Source organism: Drosophila eugracilis, unplaced genomic scaffold (assembly GCF_018153835.1).
Source record: "Drosophila eugracilis isolate 14026-0451.02 unplaced genomic scaffold, ASM1815383v1 contig_2088, whole genome shotgun sequence".
Taxonomy (NCBI): domain Eukaryota; kingdom Metazoa; phylum Arthropoda; class Insecta; order Diptera; family Drosophilidae; genus Drosophila; species Drosophila eugracilis.
The window spans coordinates 3,413,898-3,437,081 of record NW_024572964.1 but is presented as its reverse complement, the minus strand read 5'-3'; the positions used below and the strand labels follow the sequence as shown (position 1 = coordinate 3,437,081).

At 42.3% G+C, this 23,184-nt stretch overlaps 7 protein-coding genes across 11 annotated transcripts in view; 4 read left to right on the top strand and 3 right to left on the bottom strand.

Annotated features, from left to right (window-relative positions):
* LOC108107784 (spectrin beta chain, non-erythrocytic 1) overlaps positions 1-8,656 on the bottom strand; it is a 31,261-nt gene extending 22,605 nt beyond the window's left edge. Inside the window, exons 1-2 of one of the 2 annotated variants that reach the window (XM_017215483.2) lie at positions 8,279-8,656; positions 7,767-7,896 (exon numbers count right to left, since the gene is read on the bottom strand). The gene's annotated coding sequence lies outside the window, so the exon portion shown is untranslated. The remainder of the gene's footprint in view (positions 1-7,766; positions 7,897-8,278) is intronic. The other variant, XM_017215484.2, reaches the window with a different exon arrangement.
* Positions 8,657-8,765: 109 nt separating this feature from the next.
* LOC108107786 (drosomycin-like) lies at positions 8,766-9,779 on the top strand. The gene has a single exon (XM_017215488.1). The coding sequence runs from the start codon at positions 9,209-9,211 to the stop codon at positions 9,419-9,421; it is 213 nt and encodes a 70-aa protein (XP_017070977.1). The 5' UTR covers positions 8,766-9,208; the 3' UTR covers positions 9,422-9,779.
* Positions 9,780-9,795: 16 nt separating this feature from the next.
* On the top strand, positions 9,796-10,030 carry LOC108107787 (drosomycin-like). Its single transcript, XM_017215489.2, has one exon. It carries the CDS (start codon positions 9,796-9,798, stop codon positions 10,006-10,008), a length of 213 nt encoding a protein of 70 aa, XP_017070978.1. The 3' UTR covers positions 10,009-10,030.
* Positions 10,031-10,601: 571 nt separating this feature from the next.
* On the top strand, positions 10,602-12,168 carry LOC108108210 (osteopetrosis-associated transmembrane protein 1). The gene is made up of 4 exons (XM_017216171.1): positions 10,602-10,977; positions 11,054-11,241; positions 11,296-11,476; positions 11,529-12,168. Exons 1-4 carry the CDS (start codon positions 10,647-10,649, stop codon positions 11,843-11,845), a joined length of 1,017 nt encoding a protein of 338 aa, XP_017071660.1. The 5' UTR covers positions 10,602-10,646; the 3' UTR covers positions 11,846-12,168.
* A 50-nt stretch (positions 12,169-12,218) lies between these two features.
* On the bottom strand, positions 12,219-15,381 carry LOC108108209 (uncharacterized protein DDB_G0283357). Its single transcript, XM_017216170.1, has 2 exons — positions 14,751-15,381; positions 12,219-14,692 (listed from the first exon to the last, which is right to left on the bottom strand). The coding sequence occupies exons 1-2, from the start codon at positions 15,276-15,278 to the stop codon at positions 12,452-12,454; spliced, it is 2,769 nt and encodes a 922-aa protein (XP_017071659.1). The 5' UTR covers positions 15,279-15,381; the 3' UTR covers positions 12,219-12,451.
* A 1,413-nt stretch (positions 15,382-16,794) lies between these two features.
* On the bottom strand, positions 16,795-19,372 carry LOC108108189 (probable phospholipid hydroperoxide glutathione peroxidase). Of its 4 annotated transcripts, none has more exons than XM_017216137.2 (4): positions 19,250-19,372; positions 17,841-18,051; positions 17,223-17,546; positions 16,795-17,168 (listed from the first exon to the last, which is right to left on the bottom strand). In XM_017216137.2, the coding sequence occupies exons 2-4, from the start codon at positions 18,039-18,041 to the stop codon at positions 16,977-16,979; spliced, it is 717 nt and encodes a 238-aa protein (XP_017071626.1). In that variant the 5' UTR covers positions 18,042-18,051; positions 19,250-19,372; the 3' UTR covers positions 16,795-16,976. The 4 variants fall into 4 exon arrangements, with proteins under 4 accessions (XP_017071626.1, XP_017071627.1, XP_017071630.1 ...); XM_017216138.2 differs by lacking the exon at positions 19,250-19,372 and adding an exon at positions 19,090-19,206; XM_017216141.2 differs by lacking the exon at positions 17,841-18,051 and having other exon boundaries at positions 19,250-19,367.
* A 360-nt stretch (positions 19,373-19,732) lies between these two features.
* On the top strand, positions 19,733-23,177 carry LOC108108030 (striatin-interacting protein 1 homolog). The gene is made up of 3 exons (XM_017215903.2): positions 19,733-20,960; positions 21,019-22,748; positions 22,823-23,177. Exons 1-2 carry the CDS (start codon positions 20,023-20,025, stop codon positions 22,730-22,732), a joined length of 2,652 nt encoding a protein of 883 aa, XP_017071392.1. The 5' UTR covers positions 19,733-20,022; the 3' UTR covers positions 22,733-22,748; positions 22,823-23,177.
* The last annotated feature ends 7 nt before the right edge of the window (positions 23,178-23,184 follow it).

Below are 23,184 nucleotides of genomic sequence, written 5' to 3'. Positions count from 1 at the left end.
AAGGGGATGGCTTATTAAGAGAGGTCGAGGTTTCTCGGCTTCCCAAAGCTCTTACTTTTCCCACTGTCGGTATAAACTTTGGAGAAATCCCCCATAAAAAAGGTTGTTTTTAATACTATAAGCTTAATAAGCTGAAAAATTAAACCAGCTTATATTTTTCTTCCCAACGAGATTTGAGTTTGCTATCTTTCAGATCTTATAGTAATTCCCTAAGGATTGGAGATGGAAATATATCTCTAAAGTGGTTTTGCATAATCTCACCTTTGAAGCTTTATTTATCTGTTTCAAAAGGGTATAAAAGGTATTTAACAAGTTTCCTCTTAGACCCGCAATCTCGCTGCTACTTTTGGCCATTAAAAAGCTCTCACCTGACCCCAACCTAGCATTCCCCAAAATTGTAGATTTCTTATCAAGACAATTAGATGTGGTTACCGTATTTCATGGTAATCCCCAGACGAAAATCTACTTTGCACATTCCTCCAATTAAATCCCTTCCCCTGGGGAACTGTCTTTGGATCTTTGACTGCCGGGTGGCCAACTGGAGGAATGCTAAACTCGTTTCTGCCTTGCGGCATATGCAAATTCTCAATCTCGAACTCGCTGATGAAGACTTTGCTTGTTTCTCGTGGCGTCATAATCAAAATCGTAAATATGAAATAAGTAAATAAAAAAATGAAAATAAAGATCATAAGACTTCACGCTACAATGCTAAACAGACGCAGCAGACACATTTTTTTTCATCGGACGGAAACCGGTAAAAATTTACAACAAACAAAAACCCAAAGAAGAGCAGACTTCTGAAGAATTTTGTTTTTGGTTTGGAAAGCTCCACGTAGCGGTTGAAGTTCCCTCCCTTTTTTAGCCGCTTTCCGTTCATAACTAGTCGATTGTCTGATGTCAGCGTTAAAGTAAATATTTTCTTATTTAAGCGTGTAATTTTATTTTCAGTCGCCGGTTGAGAATATAACCTTTAGGCCATTTTTGTCGACTTGGTTTTAAATAATATTATATAAGCGGGTCTCAAGGTTAGTCGGCCTGCTTTTCTGCGGCATGCAAATGTAAAACATTCTGTAAGCGACTAGTCACGACTATAAAACGCTTGATCATCGACTGCGAGCTGATCTGCGTTCCCAGCTAATTAATATGACGAGACACTGGCAATGTTCTCGGAATTTCTCTAGGTATAGTAGAACCTCGTTAAGTTGGAAGTCTCCCAGACAAAAGTATATTCTTCATTAATGTTTCATGCAGACATTTCTGAGAAAAAACTAAAATCTTTTAGTTTGCCTACAAAATTAAGTTCCCCAAGCCAGACTGCAATTAATCAAACGAATCTATTCTCTTTCTAGCGACTTTATAAGTCTGATTCATTCCGAACTCTGACATCATGTAGCTGTTTCCATCGATTCCTGCATTCAACAAAGTGCATTTAATCAGTTTTATCGCCGCTTGGCAGTTGATAACTACCGTCAACTATCACTATCTGCACCTTATAGATAGCTTCTATCTGCAAAGTCCACCTGGTGAGCCATAAATTTAGCGAATCGTCAAAGAAAGTCATAAATTGCAGGGACAAATTACTTTAGGCAAGTCACCTCTTTCCGTTCGCTTTCGAGGCCCCATTAGCAGTTGGCATTTCAGTTAGCCACTTCAGTAATTTACTCAAGACATTTCATTTGTGTCATCATCATCATCAGCCGGGGTTCTTCAGTTCAAAATGGCTAAAATGGCTGGCTTTAACTGATCGCTTAGCCGGGCAAATCCATGTGAAAGAACTGGAACGCATAACGCTCATAACATAAATAACAGCACAGCTCACGCACACACGAAAATCCGAGGAGAAAGAACAATTTATAAAGTACGCCAAGGAATGCCAGCCAAGTGAAAGAAGAACGGCCAAGCTAAAAAGCCCCTAGCAAGGTAAGACGAGTACCGCCTCGACCTGGGCTCAAAAGCCCAGAAGAGGAGGGTACTGGGCGTACACTATGGAAAAATGTGGAAATAATCTATAAAAATACTGAAAACCATTTCGTTAATATGTTCTATCTTCAACTTATGATATCTATCTTATATAACACCTTAACTTTATACCAAATCACATCAGACTTCTTTAGCTGTTTAGTTATTAATTCCATAATTTTTCGCCCTGTGTAAGACCACTTGGTATTTTGACAGCCTTCACAGCTGTGCTTTTGGGCCGCTTAAATATTTGGCATTTCTGCTTTGGCTCTGTTACGCTTTTTGATTCCGATCGATTGTACGCAGCCAGGTATGCAAACCAGAGATACCGAGACTTTGGGACAGGGTACGAGGTGCGGGGACCTCAGATACAATTTACGAGTGGCGCACATGCGCATTGTTCTTTGGTAACCCGGCTGCAGGCGCATTAAAATGCGAAATCAATGCCCCACACACACAGAATATTATGTATGGTAAGGATGTGGGGAATGACCATCAACCATCAACCATAAACCATCAACACCTTCTTCTAGACCTGGTCAAAAACACCGACTACCGTTGCACCACAAAAACACAAAAAGCCAACAGGCCAAGAACCAGCGGCACTTTTATGGCTTCATCTCTGCCCAGTTTTGTTGGCCACGAAGCGATGACATCCCTTAACATATTCCCACAAAATCATTGGTTCTTCACCTTATATACCCCATGCTTACGAGGTGTTCATGGCAAAAAAAAAAAAAAAAAAGTAGAAGAAGAACTGAAGCCCAGACAAAGGAGAAGAAATAATTACAGCAGAAGAGTACAAATTTCTACCGCTTCCAGCCAGCGGAAACAAAGTGCGCAAAATGTAATTAATTGCCACAGGCCCTCGGCCCAAAAAGCCAATTCATATGCAGCCATAGTGCGGTTCGCAACTGTAAAACTATCTGGAGATCTTCGGTCTGCGATGATATCACACAAAAGAGTAGACAGGAAGAAGTCATTTGTAGGCGATAGAAGTAAAGAAATCACAAGAGTTTCTAGATTAAGATATTTTATTGCTCAGTGAACCATTTTATCAATTTAACAACATTTTATAGATAATTGGTATTAAATTCTGAGGAAACTATTTAAGTGATACTTCCTTTCAAACACAACTCAACCTAAAAAAGGTTTACATTCCCTTGACGCACTGTCCATGGACATGGAAAATGTTTAGACTTTGAAACTCTCACGCAGCTCCTTTGCTGCAACTTTTGTTTGTTTGACTTTGCTCGGCTGTTTGTTGATCTTTCTTGCAACTAATAAGCTAAATATTTTGATTAGACCGGTGGCCCCAGAAACACGAAAAATAAAAACCAAAGAGACTCGCCAATTTCGTTCACAGAGGCATGATTAAATTTGGCGTTGTCTTGGCAGTTCTTTTGATTTCTGACTCTCTCGGTTGATTGGCAAATTGCTCAAATTTAAGACCCCAGTCAAGGCTATATTTAATGTCTACTTCTCTCTTTTTGTTTTCCGCTGATAAGGTCTGGTGTTTCTATTTTTTCGCTACTGGTGGTGCCAAGCAAAAAATCCTATTGGCTAACCGGAATTTTGACCACTTCCGCTGGATAAGTCGGGTTCCATTGAGTTCGAGCAGCGAAACCGAAGCCACTCTCTGGCACCAAACACTTGACTCGATTAGCCAAATTCCACAGACTCGCCAAAAATACGATGAAAAAAACAACACCGCTAGACAGCTTCATAATAAATAAGCTTAAATGCGAACAACCTGCTGGCAATTGTTTATGGCCCAGGTCCGAAAACTCGAAAGCCAGGCCAAAACAAAGACCAAATCTTTGGGGAGTGGGTTGGTCGCAGTTGCTATTGGCAGTGGAGTGAAAGAGAGCGACCTCTTTGGCTGAGAAATTTCACTTGGCAGAAAGGAAGGCAAGAGCAGGTTTCAAGGTTGCGATCTCCTCTTCTCGCCTCTAAAGTCCAAGATAATGGCACCCAGGTGGGACCGATTCGCTGTGCCATCGAAGCACAATGGAACCTAAAAATCATTAGCCTCAATGCGAAAAAATGATTTGAAGTTTTGGCTTAAATGAAACGAAGCAAGCCAAATTCTACTTGATCAGTCAATTATTATGATCACTGAAACACTGCAGCCTTGAAATATTTCCAGATGGTCCTTAATAAATAAAAGTTATTAATAAGAATTTCAACAAATCGAAAGAATTCACTTAAATCATGATAAAAACATCAAACATTGTCTTTTAAAAACTTGACTTAATACCATAATCGGATTAATACGATCAAGTTGCATAGGAAAACTATTAAAATTCCTTACTGGAAACGCTGCACTTGCATAGCTACATGTATTGAGGCACAAATTAACGATCTTGCACTTTGAACTTTAGCTGGGAGGCGATCTCAGTAATCGCTTAGCCACATAGTTACGACTTAAAATCCGCCAAGCCCAGACGTTCCCAAGAAAATAAATAATTTCCATCTGAAGCTTTTTGTGTGGGCATATTTCCTGCGTTATTTATTGTTGTGCGAGGGACCCTGGTGATAAGCACCTTGGTCTGGGCAGATATTTTGGCCAAGACAGTCAACCAACTCCGACTTACAAAACTAAAACCGAAAAAATGGTAAAAAAAAAAAAAAGAAAGCAAACCGCGAGTGCGAGTACAAAATACAAGACAAGAAGAAAACCAGTTCCTGAGCAAGTTTACTTTTAGTTGTTGTTACTGGCTTATAGCCTTGAATGTGCATTTCACGTTGTTGCTGGTTTTCAGTTTTTGGTTTTTGGCGCGCGCTCAGGAAAACATAAAAAACTGGTTGAAGCCACAGTTGGCCAAGTTTTCCCAAACCTCCTGGAAAAGCAAAAAAAAAAAAAAAACAAAACCACACAATTGATAGACAAGTGAAATGAGCAGCCAAAGAGAGCGAGAAATTCTGTAGTCTATAGCGGTTTATTTTGCACACGACTTACGGTTATTTTCTAATTACTTTCCAAGTAATTTGCATACACAGAAAGAAACACGGAGATTTCGTAACGAGGTAACTAGTTGGTCTGAATCATTATATTTTTTAGGTAGCTAACATTCTTGACTCTGTTGTTTGTCTTTTCTAAGAATGTGATATAAGCAATAAGTCTTATGGTATTATACTATAGGGTTTACTGTTAATATCATATCTTAAGATACTAAATACCCAATATATAAGTTAAGATATTAATTCTTTTAATAAAATACAGTTCTATATATACAATATGATTGGCGAAGCCACCATTTAGTTATGAAATAGTTATTTATTAATAAATTAAATAAGTCACTGAATGATCTTTTGAATACTTCATCACAATCAGTCATTTATTAATTAATGAAATCATTTACAGGGAATGCCCTTCCGGGTACTTTAGTACTATACTTCGGATTATCATAAAATACATCATTCACACTGATCGTGTCAGATGGAATGTGTGTTGCCAAAGGGGTTCTCCTCTTCTTATCAATTTTGCAAGTGACATAAGTTATTTTTAATGTTTTTTGAATAGATTACTGACAATCAATGATGTTGGACTTGCACCCAGCGATAAGCGCAAATGGGTTAAATAATATTGAATGCATGTATTTGACATTGTCAACTGAAACTGAGACAGATTGGTGGAAGTGAGTTATATTCCGCTGGAGAATTGAGTTCAGCAAGTCAATTGCCATTAACTGCAGCGGCCTTTCATTTAATTAAGGTCTAATTACAACTCCCCCAATCACTTGCACTCGAATTCTTGTTTTATCTTTATGATTCAGTCCCTTTGATTTTATTCCCACTCGAAAGTGATCAAAGTTCAAAGCACAGTTGAGATTGACTAATGCAACAAAAAATGGAAAATCATTTCAATATTTTCTCTTTTTTTAGGTATTTTGTTTAACATATATGTGCAATATTAAAATTCTGTCTAACTTCGACAATGAAAGTTCCACTTAAGGCACTTTGACTGTACACGCTTCATAAATGCTGACATAGCGATAAGATTTTATTTTGTAAAATCACAAAAATTCGTTCTAAATTCGCTTTATGGCCTTTTGATTGATCGGCAGGCGGTGTGTTCCGAAATAAAGCTGTGATTGATTGGCTCTTTGGCTAATTTTGAATGGGATTATGCATAGCTTACACTGGCCAAAAAGGGAAAGGGAGGCGGTTCGGTGAAACTTAAAATGGAAATATAAAGTACAGCGCACAAATTGCGCAAAATGCCAAAGAACGCCGCAGTTAAAACTCCAATAGGAACACAACAACAACAGCGGCAGCAGCCACACCGCCCAGCTGCAGTGCAGACATCTAATTGGAAAAAACAACAACAAAATGCAAAGATATAAACAAGTCCATGTGCCTTAGTGTGTTTGTACTGGTGTTCAAAGGGGAATGTAAAAAGAATTCAAAAATGGACCAACTGGGTCTCCAATAGGAACGGTATATCGCCCGCAGTTTGAAAGCCACTGAACGACTACTCCCCTATTGCTGTTGTTGCACTTTTCCTGCAGAGATCGGCATCTGTTTACACAGTCGGGACACTTGGGGCCGAAATAGTGAGAGCCCTGTTTATATATATTAAGATCATTTCAAAATTGTAGGATTTTAACTAGAAGAATAGATTACAGATTATTATTGTGTATAATGTTTATTGTCAATTGAAATGTAACACCACAATGTTCACGTCCAGTAAACAATTTAACCATTATTAAACGGTTTTTGTAATTTTCCGATACAATATAAGTTAATTTGAAATATTAAAGCACATTTAATGTTATTAGTGTAATTATTGAGATGGCCACAACTGTATGTAAATGGGCAGCTGCATTGGGGGCGTTGGCATTTTCCCCTCTTCGCAGCTTCGGATCTCTTTGCCTTTCTCCCGATCGCAAGCGATCAACTTGGCCTTGTTGATAGTCGTTGGCCTCTTGGCTGACCCGTTAAGTGTAATTGAATTTAAACGGCAATTGTCTTGCGAATGCCTTTAGTTTTATTGCCATTGCACTTTGCAAAATCACGGTTCGGTGCAGTGACTCTCAAACTTTCAAGCTTAACGGTGCCGCAGAATGGTTAAATGAACGAACGAGATGGTAGAACGTCAGAGCGAGACAGCAACTACACGAGCGGAATGCGGTTTAAAAATAAACCAAGCCCAGAGCGAGACAACTAGTCAGGAGAAGGGGTGGCAGGGGGCCAAAACGTGCTTTGGCTTAGACCCTATTTAGCCTAGTTTACGACTGGCCAAGACACAGCCCCGAAGAGAGCCTCCTGATTTAGACACCTGTGCACAAAGAGAGCGGTCGGGGTAAAAGGGGGAGGGCATCCCCATACCCATCGTTATGCTAATTTAAAACAGAACTACAGGCCAACCTCTTTAACAGGAACTCTTTTGATCAGCTCTTCTCTGAACATAGGAAACTCTTAATGTAAATTATAGTAACCTTCACATACTAAGAAAACTATAAATATAAAAACATTTTCGTTTCCTTTTGCATTTTTTATCTACACTACGTTCCCCTTAGCCAAGCTAGACTGTTTGGCTTCATATGACAGCTTGGCAGTTTTACGACCTGTTCGCACGCAACTTGACCAACTTGACCACAATGGATTGGCAGTAGATGGACGATCGGGAATGCCCTTTACCGTTCACAGTTTGGGAACCCTAGCGATATTATGCAACACCTTGCGCCGGTTTTATTGGCTTATAAAGTGGAGCATCGGACCGTAAAACATCCCATATTTTTTTAACGATCTTTTCTGCTCTCTTTCGATTCCGGTTTTATTTCATTTTACTTTTTGCTTACCTTTGACAGCCTCGTAGTATCCCAAATCCAGCGTGAATGATTTACGTTAATATCCTGGTGCACAAAAATATTATATATATTTATTCTCCTGATTTCTGGATGCCTTCTGCTTCTTCTTCTTGTTAAGCTTCTGCAATTAACATAAATTTCCGTATTTATTTGTTTTTTGCCGACTGTTTTCACTGCGATCTTTCTCCTCCTTTCGACTCTCTTCCCACTTTTTTTATTAACACACACACACACTAGAAAATCGAAAGATGCAGACGAAGATGGTTATAAAAAATAAGAGAACGCGAAAAGGAGGAGGAGAAGCAGGAATGAAGGAGGATGGGAAGAAGTAGAAGAAAAACCGGAAAGTTGTTTTTGTTGTTCGCCTATAAGCGGCGTTCTTTGGTTACAAAAACAAGCCGAAAAAGTGTTAAAATCAAAGAAATCTTAACGTTTTCTGCGTTTTTGGGGATTCTGTTTTAATTTATGCCAAAGAATTTTTGTCACTTGTTGCTGCTTTCGACCTTAATAACAAATTCCAATGCACACCAGTTGCTTTCACACGCAAAACCAGCTTTGTGGGTTTTCTTTTTTTTTTTTGGGTATTCGTTTTTTTTGTTTTTGGGGCAGTAATTAGAAATAGCCGCGTTTTAAGCACCGGTGCAACAACAACAGAAACAGCAATGGAATTTTCTAATTAGCACACAAACTACAACAAGAAGAGCGGCTTAAGAGAGCGAGAGCGAAAAAGAGAGAGTCGAAATGCTGATTACGTTTTACTTAATGGCTCGCTTGTTGTTTTTCTTTTTGCACGGCGTTATTTATTTTTCAGTTGTTAGCGGTTTTGGGATCCAACAGTCCGCGCGCACGTCTTGTCAATTCGCCGATCGAGAAAAAACTTACAGTCCCCATTCAAACTAGTTGGTTAAATGCTAGATTTTTTAACGCATTTCTATTCGCACGGTATTCTTCTTGTTGGCATCTACGGTCACACTGTTGGCGCTCTTTTATAATTATCGATGAATTTTAAAAACAAATATATCGAATTTTGCTTCATCTGAATATCTCATGCGTTTCCTCTTGTAACCCACATTTTAAGACTAACAGCTTATTTTAGTTGAAAAAACCGTGCTCTTTTAAAGAACGTGATTATCAATACAAAAAGTGAATAAATCCATGCGTGAACAAATCCATTTTATTTTTAATTGGATGATATATTCAACATTTTATTGTATATTTGCCGTGTATTGTTCTTCGAACATGTGAAAATACATTTAAAACAAATAGGGAATCAATAAAGATTCCGCGCTGATGATTTTTACCATGACGTCGATCAACGCTGGCAGTAACGTAAGCCTTTCCAGTCCTATATAAGGGGATCAAAAAACTGTTAATCACACAAACCAATACGGATCTTAATTGATCAATATCTCAACCTCTTCGAAAACTTAAAAATGATGCAAATCAAGTTTCTGTACACTTTCTTGGCTGTCTTGATCCTAGTTGTCCTGGGAGCCAACGATGTCGAAGCCGACTGTCTCTCCGGTCGTTACAGAGGTCCATGTGCCGTCTGGGATAATGAAACCTGCAGGCGTGTTTGCAGGGAGGAAGGACGGGTCAGTGGACATTGCAGTTCCAGGTTGCAATGCTGGTGCGAAGGATGTTAAGTCCAAAGATTAAAATCAACTAACTTCGATTCGAAAACCCATATATAATTCTGTTTTTTGTATGCACTCAAGAAAAATTACTCGTATAAAACTGTTTGCAAGAAATACTTTACTGTTTTAATGTTGATATATGGAACCTTACATTTCCTAAATGGGGAGGAAAATTAATTTTTTCCTTCACTTTTTGATGATGTATTAAATCAGCCCTAAAGTCTGTTATACCGAATGAGTAAATTATTTTTATCTTTTTGAGATAAATTTCACCACGACGACGCCTCTAGCTGTGAAATATACAGATCTTGCCCTATATATAAACCCTTCTGTACGTTGTTCAGCATCAATTTAACTTAAAAGCTTCTGAAACTTTTTATGAGATGTTGCCAGTGAAGGTATTCTCTGCTATCTTCATTATTTTAATGATGATTGTCCTGGGAGCCAAGGAGGCCGATGCGGATTGCCTTTCCGGAAGATTTAGGGGCGGCTGTGTCGTGTGGCGTAAGAAAAGGTGTGAAGATCTTTGCAGGCAGGAAGGACGAAGAGGAGGACACTGCAGTCCCAGTCTAAAATGTTGGTGCGAAGGATGCTAAAAACTGATCGAATGTTTTATAATAATTATTGTGATTTTAAAAAAATTATACAACAAAATCTTTTGATGTGTTTTTTTTTTAGGTTTCCAAAACGTTTAATTTTTTTTTTCTAAACATTTATTTGAGTAACCTTTATTTTATTCTTTCCAGATGCGAATAGCGTGCTCATATTGACTTAATCTTATTTAAAAATGTACTGAACTCTTTTGTGTTTCAATGAAAGCTTGTTTACAGATTTGTCATAACAAAATATTGACGATTGTTCATATTGTGGCGAGAATGATCAGCAGATAAGATTGATCAGCAGGTGCAGTTGCCGAAAGAAAAGAAACAATCAGCACGAAAGGAACCTTTAGCGTTTATTTAAACAGCAAAGTCTATTTTTGAATTTTTCATTTTTACCCATTTACCCATATCTTAATGCTTATAGAAATATGAAAATAAATAATAATAAATATAATATAGATGTCTATAATTCAAATGGCTCTTTTTGTTTTTCTTTTTATTTACGAGTCGAAATCTGAGCAACATAAGTTGAAAATTCCCGCCTTGTTGGCGGCAGAGCTGCCAGAAATTTACGGCTCAGACTTATTAAGTGGAACACTTTGGTCACATTAGGAGATCAAAGAAACAAAAACATGCCGAACTATTTTGTTTTCTTGGGGTTTTTCTTAACCCTAAGTAGCCAGCTTAACCTGTTGCTCGCTCTGAACGACAAAAACTGCGAGCATTTGCTGAAAGAACTTGGGGATGCCCAAAGCAAGTTCATCTACTGCGCCACCACAAAATCGGTGCCTGTGAATCTTTGTATTGGATGCGAAAATCTGTACCGGAGTCTCAGCAAAGACTATGAGAACCTTATAGCCAATGCCAACTGTTCCAAACTGTATCTAAACTCGGACAGGATCAACATAGTACCGACCACTCAGGGAATCCTCACCAGCCTCTGGCAAAAGGCCAACTGTGAAAGTGTGTATCCGAAAGTCCCAAGAAATCATGTGCATACTTTATTCATTTATGAATCACTTCCTTTGTTCTTTTTTAGATTGCTTCAAGGATAATTTTTTTCAAATATACGACCAAAATGCCATCGTTTTACAGACCTGCTTCAATAGAAGCACACAGGATGTGGTATGCCTTGAATGTAAACCCTTCTACATTGGCTTAAACGATTTCTATCTCAAAATGGAAGCAAAAGTCAGTGGAAATGTTTGCTTCGATCTGCAAGATAATGTAAGTTATCATAAATTTTTTTTTTTTTAATGATAATCACCATTGGCTTTTAAGATGAACCGCACTCGTCTGAATTGGTCAAAAACTCTAAATTGCTGCCAGCGCGAAGTCAAGCTGACGAACTTCCTCATTGCCGTGGGAGTAGTTGTCCTCCTGCCCATTTTCACCTTCTACATCACGGCGATTGTGGTGACTAAACGGCGAGAGGCTAATCACGGCTTGTTGAACGAGCAGGGTAAGCTAATCTTCTTTGTTTAAAAACTGTATTGTAATAATACTCATTTTAGAGCCCGAGCTGGATGCTCCTTCAACATCAAGGCTCATCACGGCTGCCCTACTGTCCACTCCAGTTGAAGATCCTGTTGTAGTCTCAGCCCGAACGGAAAAAATAGCCAATGTGTTGAGTGGAGTTGGAAATCATATATTGGACGATTCTGAAGAGAATGACTCTGAAGGACTGACGCAACCGGCAAAAAGCAGAACTGTTCACTACTCTGAGTCCAGTGATGACGAGCCACCATTGAGACCAAAGAAGGGGATTGGTAGTCCACCATCCGACGACTCAACCGATGATGAGCCTCTTGGAAAGGCCAAACGGGCGTAAAAGTAGCTGGGTAACATTTCTATTAAGGGGGAATCCCCGATATCTATGCTAGAATATGTAGTCATGAGACATCATAAGATCTTGGGAATCAACACCATCAGTCGAAGTTGATTTAATTTAGTTTCCAACTGTTTGTTCATTTAGCCCAAGCTTACTTACATATATTCCTTTCATTACTATGTATATCCTAGGTATCGTTGTCTTCGGCTAGTGCCTAACCAAATATCAGATATTTTTATATAACAAATATATAGCCATATGTGATATCACAATTAAACACGGATACATTTATATATTTATAATAAATATGAAAAGTTTTTAAATTTTTTTGTGATTTTGATAACGGATCTTAGATCCAGGATAATCAACAACTTTAGGTTAGCATTTTGTATGCACTTTATTGATGGCAAGTAAAACTGCACCTAAGCCTAGGAGTTTAAATCGAATTAATGCAAAAGAAGATCAGGGTCATCATGGAAAGGGCCCTTCCACCGGTTTTGGGTTCTAGCCTAGGATCTATCGTAACAATTAGATAACAATTAACAAAGGAAATGCATTGGCCGGTTTCGTTCGTGGTTCGACTTCGAAGATTTCCCTAATCCTAATTTATCCGTACGGAGCGTATAGATTGCCATGTGTGGACGAAGTCTGGTAGTGGACCAAACTCCCGTGGGTCTGGGGCGCCGGTTGGTAGTAGGCCTGGTGATAGTGCGAAGGCGGAGCCGGCTCATTCACCTGTATCTGGTGGTAGTTGGTGAACGGTTCGTGCTCGACCACCTCGCGAACAGTTTGGAATGGATGGTTGACCACAATACGGCGTTTGTGGAAGGTCTCGCTGGTGGCTGAAGCATCCGTCGGCGCCGCGGTGGCTGCAATGACACGCTCATTGGGTTTCAAATGGCCAGCGGCTCCATTAAGAGATACATCCACATCAGGCTGCGCTTTCGATTGTGATGGAGTGGCCTGGGTAGCTGAAACCTCTGAATTAGGTACTTCCATCAAGCGCTGAGACTTCTGCTCCCTCAACTCGGACCTTTGTTGCCCCTTATCGCAGTCCGGAGCAACTGTGGTCGCCACCACTGCCGATTTATCCTGGTCATTGGCGATTTGAATTTGGATATGGGTGTTGTGCTGCTCTTTCTTCGGCTTCTCCTCGCTGTTGGGAGCTTCCACCAACCTGGAAGACTTACTCTCCGCGTTGTACCTCACTTGAGGTGACTGAACCAGCCTGGATAATTGATTATCCGGGCTAAATCTCATCTGGGAATAGGGCGCACTGTAGTCTAGCTCCTCGGCAACCCTCTGTCTGGATGGCTGGTTGTAGTAGGCTCTAGGAGCTTGAGATTTCGCGTACACCACCGTGGGTCCAACGTGGCTCCTAAGATAGGGTTTGATCTCCGACACCTGGGCGGGTACCTCTTGGATTCTCCTCTCCTTAAGTGGAGTCTGACGACTACGTCCCAGGTAAATGTTGTGCTGTGATGGCGGCAGGTGGATCTTGTGCTCATGCTTAATGATCTGGGTGGGTCGCTCCTCCTCTTCAGCCAATTCCAATCGAGCTGGCTTTGCCTCAACACTTCCGGCGCTCACATTTGGCAGATATTCCCCGGAAAAATAGTCATCGTCCTCGTTATACGGCTGGCGATTGAAGTTGTTCCTCTGCTGGTAAACCCTTTGACCGGATCGAGAATAATCCTGCTCTGGTTCCGCCCTTTGGATCATTTTGGGTGAAAGGTGCTTTGAGTTTACCTTGACGGCGTTACCATTGGCGTCTACTGCAGATATAAAGTTAGGAGAGCTCTTTCCACCATCTGTGACGTCTCCCAAAGGCTGCTGCTGTTGCAATCGGGATTCAACAAACTCATCCTTGGGTGCCTGATCGTAGGAAGGCATTGTGGTCACACTGGAGCCTATCGTGGTGGTCTGCTGATCCTTAACAGCTGGAGCTGTATCGTAGGATGGCCTGTACTCCGGAACATTGTTGTTATATGTCTGCGTCTGGATCTGACCATTGTTGTTGTTACTGTATGCGGAAGCCACCGCGGGATGAGGGTGTCCCAGAGGCAGAAGAGTCTCTCCCTTGGGAATCTTGGCCACCGGGTGCTCCAGTTCCACTACCAAAGTTCCAGCCGGTTTGATGACCACCCTCTCCTCAATGTCGTAGAACTCCTTTTGAATGGCCGGATGACGCACCTCGTACTTCTTGGCTTTCAGAGCGGGTTGCACTATTTGAATTGTCTTCGTGACCAAGGGACGTTGTGGAGGAGTATATGCTCTCGGAGGAGCTGGTGGCAGGTAACCCGAGCCTCCTTGGTAGCCCGACTGGTCAGCATAGTCTTCGTAGCCCTGGCCATCATCTACTTCTGGTGGATATTGATCCTGGTAGTCCACCTCCTGGGCATCTTCGTAGTTAAAGCCACTAGGATCGTAGCTAGGGCGATTGTAACTGGTGGCTGGGTTAAAGCCGGATGAGGAATCATAGCCAGAAGATGGATCCGACGGTAGCGAGGGAGCTGCCGGAGCAGGAGCACTCGATGAAGAGGAGGAGCTGACACCTCCGGAGGATGACGAACTAGAGGAGCTCACAGCTGGTGCAATGCTGGCCGTTTGGATGGGCGCCTGAGGTGGCTCGTAGATGGGTTTGCTATCCTGTGCCGCCTCCACATTAGCACTCTGTCCCTGGCTGGGAACCGGAGCAGCCACCTGGCGCTCGAACATGCGCAGCTGCTGTGATCGATGACCTCCAATCGTAACCAATTTCTGAGGGGCAGCATCATCAGCGGATGAACTTACTCCGGAGTTGCTTTGAGTGTAGCGCTGAGGGGCAGGATTCGATGACTCGTAGACCTGGTAAATGATCAAGACTTCGTTACTCATTAGCTTCTAAAATCTTCCTTTCACTCACCGTCTCAACAGTGGGTCCTTGGCTGTGGTAGGACTGGATGTATCGCTCGAACTCCTGGTTTTGGCGTAGCTGCTGGTTTCGCTGTCGGAATTGGCCACTATGAGGACTCGGTGGCTGCTGGTGGAGCGAGGGGCGTCTGCTGTGGTTTCGTCGACGGGGCAGTCGTCCGGTCTTGGACATGGAAGGCTGACCCTGAGCAGGTGGCTGTAATCCCAATCCCTGGCGAGGAGACAGTTGCTGTGGTGATTGTTGCTGCTGGGTCTGAACCACCTGTTGCTGCTGTTGGGATAGGAGTTGCTGCTGGGATTGCGGCTGAGATTGCACCTGCTGCTGCCGCTCCTGGATGCGCTGAAACTGCTGATCGTCCCTCTGAGGACCTGCCCTCAATTCCGCTGGAGCATTACCCTCTACGTACTTAACATCCGCTGGATTGGTGGCCGGTTGCTGGGCAATCGAGATGTTTACGTGGGTGGCCGCATCCACTTGGCTCCAGGCCACCAGCAGAAGTACTAGCAGTCCTCGAAGCATCCTGATCCTGTCCAATCCGAAAACCAAAATCCAATATCCAAGTCCTATTTGTGAGTCCTATCACTGCTGACCGCCTCCAAAGCTGACCGCTGTCTGATCGATTAGTGGAGTGTGCTCCGCATATTTATACGGATTTCGGGTGGAATCGAAATTGGGGGAGCGATCGTAATCGCGATCAGTGTCAAAGTCAACTGCAGCATTGGGAATAGCAAAATCTACAATAGCTTCGATAGCTCCGATACTGACCTGGGCCAAACTGTTTAGGGATGAGTCTCAGATGCTTAACCCAGTTCTACAATTAAAGTCATTCGACCTGACGATGGAGCGATCGCATTTGATCGATGATGCATTCAACAAATTGCTGTCATCGCTTCACACTTGTGTGGCACGCACCAACACTGAGAGAAATTTGGCACTGTACTTAGAGCATATTTCTATAAATGGGATAAATTTATAATAACTTTAAAATTTATAAAACCTTTTATATTTCAATTTAAAATATAAGAAGAAACCTGTTATTAAAAATATAGTATACAGAACCATACATTTTCTAATTAAAGCTCCACATCTTGGGTATACTTTTTCTCCGCCTGATCGCGACTCCGAATTTCGATAGAATCCGTAGATGGGCAGTGCAGCATTTTCATGTAATTGTCGGAAGGTCGGAATCGCAGCGCTCCGCTGGCGACTTGTTTGAACTTGAAATCCAAGCCGAGACGTTGAACTGCACCGCTGGAGGAGCATATAGAGATCGGCCCCCCAATAGGTTAATGGATTCGGATTTTTTGGGGGTGCTGGTCAGGGAAACTTGCGCAATTGAAGTTTGGCGAACATTTGGCGAATACCACCACTTAAATTCAAAAAGAAGGTAAAGGTTAATGTGAAGTATTTCTGTTTTTCTGTAAACAAATTTACCACAAATAGAGTCAAAGTCAAATGTGGGGAAATAAAAAAAAACAAAGGGAAAAAAAAGTTATACCTAATATATTTTACTTTTACTTTTTAATTATTTATGGAAAAGTCAAACATGGTTTGAAAAATGTTAGACTCACACTAATCAATCGAGGTCCTTCGAATGATTAATGAAGTTTGAAATGAATGAAACCAATTTGGTCAACAAGTTTTTTAATTAGATCGTGTTCCCCTTTTAAGTTTAAGAACCCAATTAAAATATATATATTTTCAAAAAAGATTTGTATTTTCTACTCAATTCTGTCGTCCTATAATATTGAAATCACAACAAAATAAACTTCTGACTGAATCAACAAAAAACAGACCCCAAATTACAGTTTGTGAGGACCTGTAGAAGCTGTAACTGTGATGCCCTGGCAAGAATACGACGATTACATGAACGCCAAGATGCAGTGCATCCAATCTGCAGTCAATGTGGTCTGTAGCATTGCGGGATCGATCATGCCCATTCAACGGGGTCGTCGTAGCTCGGTAAGTGCGATTTCGATTCCAATTCCCAATCCAAATACGTGCCGTGCATCGCCAAAGACATATAGACATGGTGTGGTAACCACAAATAGCGTTTATTATGTTTGTGGGTGGGAATCAAAAACCAGTAAAAGAGTAGACAATATATATAACATGCGGTGCATGTGGCCAGCCACAAGACTATATGTGGCCAGGCGGGTACAAGCTAATGCTACGCGAAAAACACAGTCCATAAGGCAGCTAACATCTAGGGGACGCCTACAGCAGTTTCTCAATGTCCTTGGCTATGTCCATGGGATCGGTGGTCGGGGCATATCGGTTGACGGGGATGCCCTCCTTGTTAACCAGGAATTTGGTGAAGTTCCACTTGATTCCACTGCCCAGGGTTCCTGTCTGCTTGGCCTTCAGGTATTTGTACAAGGGCGCAGCGTTATCTCCATTCACATCGACCTGAGAGAAAGGCAAGTTATTAAAATGGCCAACTGCATTGGTATTTTGTATTACCTTAGCGAAGACCTCTCCAATATCAGCCTTGGAGTCGCGCAGATGGCACACCATAGCCTCGCCATCGGCCTCTGGCATCTGGGATCCAAACTGATTGCAAGGGAAGTTCAGGATCACCAGTCCGCTCTCGCCGTACTTCTCCTTCAGGTCCGTCAACTTCTGGTAGTTGTTCTTGGTCAGGCCACACTTTGAGGCAATGTTGACTACCAGGACGACCTTGCCCTTGTACTTGTCCAGGGAAATGTCATTTCCATGGGTATCCTTTACGGTGAACTCGTAAATCGAGGCGGCGTTCTTGTAATCTCCGTTAGCAGACATGTCGATCTGGAAGGAATGGAAAACGGGGAGTTAATTATTGTGGATTAGTTATGGGTTTTTAATAGAATGAGTCGATTTTATATAATATAATTTTTGTTTCTTTAAGTTCACTAAGCTCTATAACTGTGGTTACATTCCGCATTAAAATCGACCCATCCCACTTAGTATCTAAAAATGAACATAAAACAGAAAACATAGGCGAAGGCAAAAGGCAGAGGCGAAAACGTTTAGTTTGGCGTAGAGACAAGCAACTGAGTTAGTCAACGGATTAAGAACTAATCAACTGGCAGCACTACTCACGGCAGCAGCTGTGGAGTACTGGGCGGCTGAGGAGGCGGAAGTGACGGATGTGGCCGCACAGCTCACGGGAAGCAGGACGGTGCAGAGGCGAAGGCTCTGCTTCTGACCCTGACTCAACTCTAGGGCAGGGCCAATGGTCCGCCTGACTGAATAGCACCTGAGGGCCTGGCGGGAAATGTTCTGAAACTGCCTGAGACTCATACTTCAATCGCTGCAAATAACCAGGCAGAAATTTTAGATTACGAGGCGAAACAAGAGTTTGTCTAGGGTGAAAATGTTCTTGAAAACTGAACAAAATTTGGAAAAAGTTAAGAAGAGTACAAAAAAGTGACATTCAAAACAAGACTACAAATTTGAATTACGTGAAATATATGCCTCTAATGTTAGTAAACACAAATTTTCTCTGAAGAACCAACATAAGATATTGCGAAAAGTGTTAGACTTCTTAATAGCAATAAATATTTAGTTATTTAATAGATAAGATAATGAATAACACTATAAATACTACAAATCCATCAATTAGTGGACATCAATGTACTTTAAAATGGATCGAGGAAAACGTCATTGGAATAAATCCTATCAATGAAAATTACTCAAAATAAAATGGTTTTTTATATTAATAGCCCAATTTCGATTCCAAACCAACAACGTATTTATTACCTATCTTAGAAACAAGCCATTATCAGCATTTTTGATTATCTAGCTTTCATGAGTAATTATGATTAAGGAATTCTGAATTCCGACCGTATGTTTGGTATTTACGAGGTAATCATCAGCACCATTCCATATCCTAATCTTCCCGCCCTTGAACACTGGTCATAGTGACACTGCATAATTCAGCAGGGTCAAAGTCAAATCCAAGGCCTACAATTATTCTTGATGATTCAGGACTAGGTCACGCAATTGACCTTTAATCCGTTGAGGATTGGCCCACGTCACCGGACTCCCTGGCGTAGTTACTGACGCTCATTCCGCATGCAAGCTATTATACGCTTCGAGTTGATTTGACAGCAATTTGAAGAAGGTGGAGTTATTGTTCTGGGTAATTACTTGCATGGTAAAGTAGATGTACGAGCCTAGGGCAATTGCCACAGACCCGAAGAAAAAGTGCGCGATGGAACGGCCGGCCATTGTTCGTGTTTATATGTATGTAATTCGACTATATCTTCGATTTCACAACGATCTGCTCTGGTTTGTGGATGCAGGGATACAAATATAGAATGAGTATGTTGCGATTTTGCAAGCTCACGCTGATATATCCGAAAAATCGGGTGCAAAGTACAGTTCTGATTTCGATTATTTTTCCCTTTCTTATTGTCTGGTGGACCAGGTGCGCTTTTCGACTGATTTGATATGCTTTATCTTCGCAAAACACTTGTCGGTAGCTGGTTATTATTGTTTGGGCTTACTTATGTCGTAATATGAATGACTAATAGCACCTAGCACTTTCTTTCTTTCTTTCGTAAATAAAACTAGAGCCGGCGACTTGCGAAAACCCTATTATATATGTGTTGGTGCTTTTCCATAAAGTAGCTTTATTTTGTATTACCCATCTGGTCCCATTATAAGTGCGCTTTTTCAGGGCTGTCAGATTTGGTGCGGAAAAAGCTTTCTTTTCTACTTTTAAATCTCATGTTATGACCCGTTGCCAGTATTTCAAGACACTTTATAGTTTTTTACTGCTTATAATATAATATATTTCTGTTAAAGAAATGAATTATTTAATTCATTTATTGACATTTATTGTCAATTATACATTTAATTTAAAAAAATATGGTTAAGTTATATAAAACGCTTTCCAATTTAAAATAGGGGTAATCGCAGCCGGCGTTGCCATATCGCTATTTCAGACCCTTGCCAGACAGCCGGTTTTAGTATTTTCCACCCACACAGCAAACGGGCGCACCAATTTTCTTCTTTTTCCATTGTGCGTTTTTGTTATTGACAAGAAACAAATTATATCCGAAAATTCCAAGTGAAATGCAGTGCGAATTGCTTAGTATGTGCTCGTGTTAGTGAAGCGGAGAAAGAGAAAGCCAGCGAGCAGGAGCAGACACGCCCACGCCAGGCGCAACGCCCACCGCCGCAGGATACACATATACGCATAGGAAAACACTCACACAAACTCTTACACACACACACACAAAAGAGATCCCCGGGTGGTGAAAAGGGACCTCCAAAAATGATGCTCTCATCCATAAACAACTCCTTCGAGCAGGACACCCATGATGCGGACGCTAACTGCGATGGTCCCGACCTGGATTTCGTTTACTCCGATGTGGATGGCTACCAGAACGAGATTGCCGAGCTCTATAGCTACACGGAGTTCAGTGAATTCCAGATGAATGTGAAAGCCTTCGAGGATCAGATGGAGCTGTATGATCTGCCTCCTAACTGGCAGAAACAGGACTCTGCTGCCCAGCGGGGTATTGTGATGAAGCTGGTAGACCAACTAGAGGTTTCCGATCGATCCTTTCGCATGCAGGCCGCCCGGTGCATTTTGTATTTGGCTCAAGGTTGCTGGGCGGAGGTTCAATCGGACGAAGAACAGCACCAGATCACCCGAGACAATGTCCTCGTGCTCTACCAACTCGGCGTCTTTGCCTCCTTTATCGACCTGCTCAACATGGAGATTGAAAGTGCGTGTTCTCCAGACATTGTTGCCGTGAAGATCACCAACGTTACACTGGTGGACTCGACAGACATCCGCGTTATCCTTTCCGTGCTGTACATAATCACTGAGACGATTCGGGATGAGAGGGAACGAGGCAGCGAGGACTATAAAGAGCTGGCTGACTCATTTGTCCAGGAAATCAACTCCCCATTACCAGATGGCGAGCTCTTAGCCGTAAAGCTGCTGGGCATGATCACTCGGTTTTGTAGTGGAGCAGCTCCTCAATTCCCTATGAAGAAGGTCGTCCTCTTGCTTTGGAAAGTCTCACTACTAGGACTGGGCGGCATGGATGTGCTCAAGAATCTCAAGAACGAGTACCGGCTGAAGGTGGGACTGGAACCTATTACAGAGGACACTCTAGAAGTCACCAAGTGCATGAGAGCCAGCTCACCACCGGCCACAGCCACTGATATATTGGAAAACCAGTATCCAAAAAGGAACTTCAAGTAAGAAAAGTCTTATCTCGTTTTGGTACCCCCTTTAAACTTTTTTCCTTATCCACAGACGCTCTCTAATGAAGCAGCGCTTCCTAGACGAACCCGAGCAGATCGACATGGAAATGGGCGGCAATGAGGGTCAGGGCAATGCCAACAATGGCAGTGGTAATGGCGGGAACGGAGAGGAGGAGCTTTCTCAGTACTACAGGCCTTACGACGATCCCTCATCTTCAGCCTCCACCACCTCGACGGCCAACCCGAACAACCAGCCCAGCTTGACACAGCCTCCTGCTGCGGTACCTCCATTGCAGATCACCGCTCGCCTACCGTGGACGCCTAAGGTACGGCAGAAGGACATAGACCAATTTCTGGACATTTCACGAAACAAGTTCATTGGCTATTCACTGATCGGGGACCATGAGAGTCTGGCTGGACTGCCGCAACCCATTCACGAAGGTTTCAAGACGCTGCAGCGGCACATGTACATGAGTCTGGCCGATGTACAGATCAAGAAGGAAGAGGATATAGCCAGGAACCCCATCTCCACGCACGAGGATGAAATTAAGCTGACCCCGGCGGAGGTTCTGTATCAGGCAATCCTGCCCAACCTGCCGCAGTATATGATCGCTTTGCTCAAAGTTCTGCTAGCGGCATCGCCAACTTCCAAGTCCAAGACGGAAAGCATTAACATAATGGCCGACGTGCTGCCTAAGAAGATGCCCCTGACAGCCACGCAATCGACGAAGCTAACAGTTGATATCGGTCGGCACAAGGAAATCATTGTTAAGGCTGTCTCAGCTATTATTCTCCTTTATTTGAAGCACTTCAAAATTAATCACGTTTACCAGTTTGAGTTCATGTCGCAGCATCTGGTGTTTGCCAACTGCATCCCGCTGGTGTTGAAGTTCTTCAACCAGACAATCACAGAGTATGTGAACACCAAGAACTCCATTCCTCTGCTGGATTTCCCATCGTGCGTAATTGGCGAACAGCCGGATTTAAGTGGAGACAGCTTCGTTTACGGCGGGGAAATGTCTGACAAACCTTACTCTTGGCGAAACGTATTCTCCTGCATCAACTTGCTACGGATTCTAAACAAGCTGATCAAGTGGAAGCACTCACGAGTGATGATGCTAGTGGTCTTTAAGTCGGCACCTATCTTGAAAAAGACTCTTAAGGTTCGTCACGCCATGATGCAACTTTATGTGCTTAAGCTGCTCAAGATGCAGACCAAGTATTTGGGCCGCCAGTGGCGAAAATCAAATATGAAAACCATGAGTGCAATTTACGCCAAAGTCCGGCATCGTCTAAATGACGACTGGGCCTTTGGCAATGATCTGGAGTCGCGACCCTGGGACTTCCAGGCTGAGGAGTGCACGCTGCGGGCCTGCGTGGATCGATTCAACCTGCGACGCTATCCAGAGGCCACTCAGAAGTGTGGTAACAACGGCACAGCGGCACAGAATGCGGAAAACACCCAGCAATCCAATATGATGGCAGGCAACAATGGATGTGGCAATAATGGTGAGGCGAATGGCTATGGAAACAATGGAGGCGGAGGGAACGGCGGTCACAATCAGCAGCAGCAACAGCTCAACGATTATGGTGTAGAGGGTGGCTTTCCCAGCGACGAGATCCTCACCCATTCGGACTTTGCCTTTTTTGGCCACTCAGGCTGGTGGGACCGCAAGGTCGAGCTGACGGACTACTTTAAGGCAAACTATGCGGTCTGGCTGGAGGAGGAGGTCTATAACAGTCAAACCGACTGGGATGCTCTTTAGGACAGAGCAGCTATAGGTGAGTACTGTAACATGCAGTATCATGTGCATATTTTAGCTTAAACTTTCTTTTTTTTAAACATTTCTGATCAGCTAGCCTAACTGGCCTTGTAAGGATCAACATACGCATCATATAAACAAAAAAGTTATTACCATAATTGTAAGCATAAAGAAGTACATTGATATAATCCATGTAGCCCGACCACGATTGGAACACCAACTACTCACTGAATTGGCAATAATTGGAAAGCCAGAGGTCTCCGCTCCGCTCCTCTTCACTAACTATCATACGCGAATACCCCATACCGATGACAAGCCTGTATATTTAACGATTGTATTTTATAATTTATATATTTATTATTTGTCCTGTTTCACGAGACCCTTAAAACGGACCGCGGCAGTTGGCTTCTGTAGCGGAATAAACAAATTAACTAGTTTGAAAACGAAACTTGCGA

Bases quoted from the DNA above. Each gene is read 5' to 3' on its own strand.
- LOC108108209 (XM_017216170.1), bottom strand. From the start codon at position 15,278: ATGCTTCGAGGACTGCTAGTACTTCTGCTGGTGGCCTGGAGCCAAGTG. The intron at 14,693-14,750 runs GTGAGTGAAAGG...ATCATTTACCAG, and splicing joins AAGGACCCACTGTTGAGACG to GTCTACGAGTCATCGAATCC.
- LOC108107786 (XM_017215488.1), top strand. From the start codon at position 9,209: ATGATGCAAATCAAGTTTCTGTACACTTTCTTGGCTGTCTTGATCCTA.
- LOC108108189 (XM_017216137.2), bottom strand. From the start codon at position 18,041: ATGAGTCTCAGGCAGTTTCAGAACATTTCCCGCCAGGCCCTCAGGTGC. The intron at 17,547-17,840 runs GTGAGTAGTGCT...CATTCCTTCCAG, and splicing joins AGTACTCCACAGCTGCTGCC to ATCGACATGTCTGCTAACGG. The intron at 17,169-17,222 runs GTAATACAAAAT...CCTTTCTCTCAG, and splicing joins TTGGAGAGGTCTTCGCTAAG to GTCGATGTGAATGGAGATAA.
- LOC108108210 (XM_017216171.1), top strand. From the start codon at position 10,647: ATGCCGAACTATTTTGTTTTCTTGGGGTTTTTCTTAACCCTAAGTAGC. The intron at 10,978-11,053 runs GTGTGTATCCGA...GTTCTTTTTTAG, and splicing joins GCAAAAGGCCAACTGTGAAA to ATTGCTTCAAGGATAATTTT. The intron at 11,477-11,528 runs GTAAGCTAATCT...TACTCATTTTAG, and splicing joins CGGCTTGTTGAACGAGCAGG to AGCCCGAGCTGGATGCTCCT.
- LOC108107787 (XM_017215489.2), top strand. From the start codon at position 9,796: ATGTTGCCAGTGAAGGTATTCTCTGCTATCTTCATTATTTTAATGATG.
- LOC108108030 (XM_017215903.2), top strand. From the start codon at position 20,023: ATGATGCTCTCATCCATAAACAACTCCTTCGAGCAGGACACCCATGAT. The intron at 20,961-21,018 runs GTAAGAAAAGTC...CCTTATCCACAG, and splicing joins TATCCAAAAAGGAACTTCAA to ACGCTCTCTAATGAAGCAGC.